This window comes from Oncorhynchus mykiss, chromosome 14 (genome assembly GCF_057628025.1).
Source record: "Oncorhynchus mykiss isolate SJ-2025 chromosome 14, ASM5762802v1, whole genome shotgun sequence".
NCBI classification, from domain to species: domain Eukaryota; kingdom Metazoa; phylum Chordata; class Actinopteri; order Salmoniformes; family Salmonidae; genus Oncorhynchus; species Oncorhynchus mykiss.
In genome coordinates, this window is record NC_143035.1 from 5,788,409 (window position 1) to 5,794,408 (window position 6,000).

Below are 6,000 nucleotides of genomic sequence, written 5' to 3' on the forward strand. Positions count from 1 at the left end.
CACCTTAATTTTCTAAATCTTGTCTAACAAATACACAAACGGAGATGAAGAGAAAATAATAATGTCATTGGTTTATCAAGACCAGTCCCCATGCTTGCCTCAGAGCAGCGAGAAACGGTGCTAAAATAGTTGTAGGATTTTGCTTCTAACTTCAATATGCTCTTGAAATAAACAAGACATACACCATTTTTAACAACACATTACTCAACACTAGTGAGACTCATTTCGCCTCTGGTAGGCCTACAGTATATCAAAACATATTTTATTGCCATGACGTGACTCTCCACCAACAATTACATTTAGAGGATTGGAGGACTCTAAATTTTCTGAAAGGATCTGTGAGAATATCTGAGAATATCTATGGGGCTTTTAAATCATTCTAAATTAATTTTTAATAATAATAATAATAAATCGCTTTGTTTAAAAAGTAACAATATTTTGGCCAGTGTGTTATTTCAAATTCTTTATTTCTGGTGAAACTTGCTTATATTCATGAAGATGATGAGCAATCGGCAAAGGCAATCTGTAATCGGCTGGCATCACTACACGACATCAACATCGCTCTAATTACAGTCAGAAGACAGTTGAAGTGCGTGTTTTAATGACTCCAACCTAAGTGTATGTAAAATTCCGACTTCAACTGTGTACAGTTAATTCTGAAAGTATTCAGACCTCTTTAGTTTTTCCACATTTTGTGGCCTTATTCTAAAATGGACTAAATTGCTTTTTTTCCCCGCTCATCAATCGACACACAATACCCCAGAATGAAAAAGCAAAAACAGGTTTAAACATTTTTGGAAATGATCAGATTATTTCACTTACAATTCACTGTATCACAATTCCGTTGGGTCAGAAGTTTACATACACTATGTTTACTGTGCCTTTAAACAGCTTGGAAAATTCCAGAAAATTATGTCTTGGCTTTAGAAGCTTCTGATAGGCTAATTGACATCATTCGGGTCAATTGGAGGTGCACCTGTGGATGTATTTCAAGGCCTACCTTCAAACTCAGTACATCTTTGCTTTGACATCATGGGAAAATCAAAAGAAATCAGCCAAGACCTCTGAATTTTTTTGTAGACTTCTACATTCACTAACATATTTCTCTCAATTGTAAATTTTTTCCATAACTCGTTATGACATTATAATTACTTAAATTAGCTTCCACCGTAATGTTTTGTCAGCCATCTTTGCTGAAGAAAGTCACCAGAGTCAGGTGGCTCGTGTCAAATTCGTCATTGGAACCACGCAATATGATTGGTCATATAAATCCTTGGAACCCAAATGCATAACGAGTGCTCTAACTCCCCCTTGCGGTGGTCCGGAACAATGAAGCCGTGACGCTGGGTACCTCTGAGACCCGCGGTGTAAGCTAGCAACTTTTAAAGGAGGACCCACTGTAGCCGAGATCCTACTACCCAATGGATCAGATGGGTGGAAGTAATAAGGTATTAGAGCTACCTTTTGCCCACTGGTACGCCAGCTAGATGGCATGTCCACACCCAGTTTCAAATGGACCATGTGATCACGTGTACACCTGTGTCACAGATTCCACCGACGGTGGCTCCTCTCCCTGTTCGGGCGGTGCTCGGCGGTCGTCGTCGCCGGCCTACTTGCTGCCACCAATCAATTTTCCTTTTCGTTTGTGTCTCTCTTGGTGTTTATACCTGTGTCTTATTAGTTGATTTCGGTGGGTATATTTACCTCCACTGCCTGCTAGTCTTTGTGTGGGATTGTTTTCTGTGGTTATGTTGTTAGGGGTGCGTGTCTGCACCACGGGGTTTTCTTTTCTCACGGCAGTTGGGCCGTTTGGTATGAGTTTAGGAGTAGAGGTTTCTCCTCCGTGTGTAGCGTTTATTTCCCTGTGTGAGTGTCGACCTCGTTTGGGCGTGTTTCAGTCCCATGTTGTAGTTGATTTGGGACTGCTCAATTAGCTATTGTGCCACTGGGACTTCCTTGCTCTCCTGCTCCTGATTCCTGGTCCTCCCTCCTTTAGGAGGCACGTAACAACCTGCTTCAACAGTACCCTGCATGTCAACATAGGAGGACAATGCACTCATCGGCATGATAACTGATAGTAACCGGCCGCACTCAACTGTAAGTGATTAGATATCATACCTTCAGTACCACCACAGAGTCTCTGTATCAATATTCTCACTGCTTAACCGCCCTGAAGCACATAGTGAAGGAATAACTTGTTTTGGGGGTTTTACAGTGTAATGACAGTGGTTTTACTAATGTTTGTCATAACTGTGCTTGAAGCCATATACCCGCTGTGCAGTTCCAAAGTAAGACTGGATAAAACATAGTGAGATGCAGTTGTGGGAGTGGTGCTCTGTGGGCTTTAGTGTGAAGGAGCTGTTGTGTGTTCAGGGTGATACTCAGGGCCTTACCTGCTGAATCGTAGCCTCTGTACTCCAACCTCTGCAGTCCCTTCACCAATGTCTCAAATATTTCCTTTCTGGTGCGAGGCACACAGTAATTCAGGTAGGCAAAGATCCCTGCAATGAGGTCAAAAAAGAGGGGATAAAGGGGTGAGGGAGGGGAGAGAGAACGAGAGAAAGACTATTTACTTATTTCACCCTCTTTCGGTCTATCGTTACAGTCAACTCAAGCTGTTTTATGAGTACTTTCACTGAAAGACTTGAGCAGTGTGTACTTTTAATGTAGATTATCCATCCAGTACTAGACTATGGTTTAGAAAACAGTTGAGGCGGCAAGTACTGTACTGCTGTAAGGGATCTCGTCCTCCTCTTCTGAGGAGGAGAAGCGAGAAGGATCGGAGGACCAAAACGCAGCGTGAAATGAACGAAACAGTCCCCTGTGGCGACAAACACTGACACGGAAGACAAACACCCACAACCCAAAACTGAAAGCCAGGCTACCTAAGTATGATTCTCAATCAGAGACAACTAACGACACCTGCCTCTGATTGAGAACCATACTAGGCCGAACACAGAAACCAAACATAGAAAAACAAACAGACTGCCCACCCCAACTCACGCCCTGACCATATAAACAAAGACAAAACAAAGGAACTAAGGTCAGAACGTAACAACACAGTCAGTATCCCAACATTTTTCTGTTGTTCATAATTCTCTATTCCTGTGTTTGGGAATATGATCCTCTATAATGTGTGGTGAACATGGAGACAGTGGCCTACGCATATAAGTTACTGACATGGCCAACTGAGACAGCTAAGACATGAATGGAAATCAAAATATATCATTAAAAGTGTGTATCAACAAACTAATCCCTGGCCAACTGGAGAAGTAATGGAATCATATAATCACAGCTTTGGAAATAAAAAAGCCACTTCATGGGAGACTCATAGTGGTGCAAATTAATCATCCGTGTTGATGATGCATGAGTGTGATGCTGAAAATAGGTTTAGTGTTTTTTGACACAATGTTTAGCATATTTAAGTTTTTGTGGCACCTAGGGTGTGGGTTGATGGTCAATAAACTTGTAATGAGTTATTCTCATATCAAATGATAGTGAGTGATGCCAAAGGACACACTGAATATTCACTGTTGTATTGTATGAAGGACATTCTGTGAACACTGACTCTGTAGCAGCTGACAAAGTCACTGCCTTTTTGTTTTGATTTCCTACCAGCATCTCCCGCTGTTGTTTACAGAACATTTGGGGCTGTCTGATTGGGATATAAAGGGCCTGTCTCAATGAGCAACCTTACCGAGGAATGAATTAAATATCCAATACAGTGTAGCCTACATTGGTTTCTTATCAAAGGCGAATGACACATAATGCTCTGGAGAGCGCCTCAAATGGTCGTGACGTCTGCAATTAAAGGTCCCAGTATGTGCACCACGCTGGAGGGAGTTTGGATTCAGAGCAACACAGGTGGCCATTGAGAGGAGCACATTGCGCGCAGTGTTCGCCTCAACCAGGTAGGCTAACTTTAGGCCAAATCCCGGGGGAGATTCCGGGAGGAAACGAACAGACCTAGATTTACAGTCGGAGATGCCAGGAAGAAACTGGCCGACTTACATTTACAGTTGGCTGTAAAGCTTTGCTTGGATTGCTTCACTTCGGGGCAAATAGTTACTATTAGAACCCTAAAGCATTTAAATAGCATACAATCATATATTTTTTGATAATGCAAAATCATATTTAAGCAACATAAATGTGCATAGTGCATAGGCCTAGAGTCCAACGACTCGGATGAGAGTACATATCTTTAAGCATAGCCAAAATTTCGTTCAATTTAATATTTGAGAATGCCGCTCCTGGGCTGATGGTATCCTATTGATGTAGCCCATCATCATAATCTGAACATAATACAACGTTGCCCGACCTGTCATAGCCTACAATGTTGCCCGACCTGTCATAGCCTACAATGTTGCCCGACCTGTCATAGCCTACAATGTTGCCCGACCTGTCATAGCCTACAATGTTGCCCGACCTGTCATAGCCTACAATGTTGCCCGACCTGTCATAGCCTACAACGTTGCCCGACCTGTCATAGCCTACAATGTTGCCCGACCTGTCATAGCCTACAATGTTGCCCGACCTGTCATAGCCTACAATGTTGCCAGACCTGTCATTAATACCCCAAGGAGCTACATTGACACGTAGCAGCTCAGAACATGCCTTGAGACTGGCATGTCAATTGTCTAAAGCAGAAGGATTGTCGTCCAACCAATATATGGACTGCTGCTGAACACTGATAACCTATTTTGTTATTACTATAAATAATACAAGTTATATTTATATATAATCTAGGTTTATATTTAAGTAATTGGCCAACGGTGGCATGTAAATTGCCTACAAGGATGGCACCTCATTGACACAGTGTTAGAGACACACACACACAAAAACTGTTTGCCTTGGTACGGCTCCCAATGGACTGGTTTTACATTACAATAACAACATAGCTAATACTATTGTACTATTCCAATAGTCTCTACTAGACGAGCCTACTGTAGGCTATTGCTTGTTATGAGTAATGCGTAATTTGTCTCCCGATTATCTAGATTAGATGTAGGCTATCCGTTCTTACCACACATAGTTCTGATTGTCTTGTCCTAACTGGATAGTGTTCAGGGCGACGGTCGGTACCTGGTTGTTTTCCCTGATACTATACTATGTAGCCTAGTTCAGTGTACAATCCAAATGAGACTGTGTAAAACCTCTCACTCCAACGACATATTTAAAGGCAGTTTCCGCGAGCGGCGGCCCCACCCCCGTCTCCAAGGCAACTAAAGAAACCTCCCCTTCACTGTCTTTAACCTACACCAACTTTATAGCCTATTGTTGATATGAAACTACTTCCTTGAACTCTAGTTGTACTGTTAACCTGTCCTTACATATTCCAGGGACTTCCATCACCATAATTAGGACATGAATGTGCATTGTATGGAACTAATAATAATTATCAAAAAGAGCCAAAGACCTGTTTCCTGGAAGCATATTTTACATCATCAGTGATGGTTATGAAGAATCAGGAAATGTAACGTGAAGAACTGTGAAATTAATTTATATGGAATGTCTTTAAACATCCTTATCACCCTCATCCTCAGCAGCATCATCATGATTCAATGTCCTTGCATATGGACTGGTTTAGCTCAACTGCCTGTTTTACTTGGCAACCCTAGCAGTCTGGATGACCACCTGGGAGTCAAACCTGGGTTGTCAATACACCTCAAGACCATGTTAGTCCATGGAGCTAAAGGCTTGGGTCTTCAGGTCTCAGGTCAGATCACTCACCATGCAAGCATAGTTTGGATTTGGATTTGGATTTGGCTTCCGAACAATCACATCACAAACGTCATTATTGACAACAAAACAACTTGCATTGTTGCATCTCGTTGTTGTATTGTTGCATCTCGTCCATATATTGGTTGGACGCCATCCTCCGGTGGCTAGATAGCTAGTTAAAATCAGCCCTGTCCTAAATTAGCCATGGATGGAGATAGGGATTTGGACTTGTAGTTTTACTTAATTCTCTGTACTGGCCAATGATTATAACGGATCCAA

At 42.0% G+C, this 6,000-nt stretch overlaps 1 protein-coding gene across 4 annotated transcripts in view; it reads right to left on the reverse strand.

Moving 5' to 3' along the window:
- Nucleotides 1–5,366, reverse strand: part of LOC110488607 (glutamine--fructose-6-phosphate aminotransferase [isomerizing] 2) — a 42,656-nt gene extending 37,290 nt beyond the window's left edge. For all 4 annotated transcript variants that reach the window (XM_090198195.1, XM_021560880.3, XM_036942738.2 and 1 more), the window contains exons 1-2: nt 5,024–5,366; nt 2,394–2,501 (exon numbers count right to left, since the gene is read on the reverse strand). In XM_090198195.1, the coding sequence (XP_090054321.1) occupies nt 2,394–2,501; nt 5,024–5,030 (115 nt within the window). In that variant the 5' untranslated portion in view covers nt 5,031–5,366. The remainder of the gene's footprint in view (nt 1–2,393; nt 2,502–5,023) is intronic.
- Between the last annotated feature and the right edge of the window lie 634 nt (nt 5,367–6,000).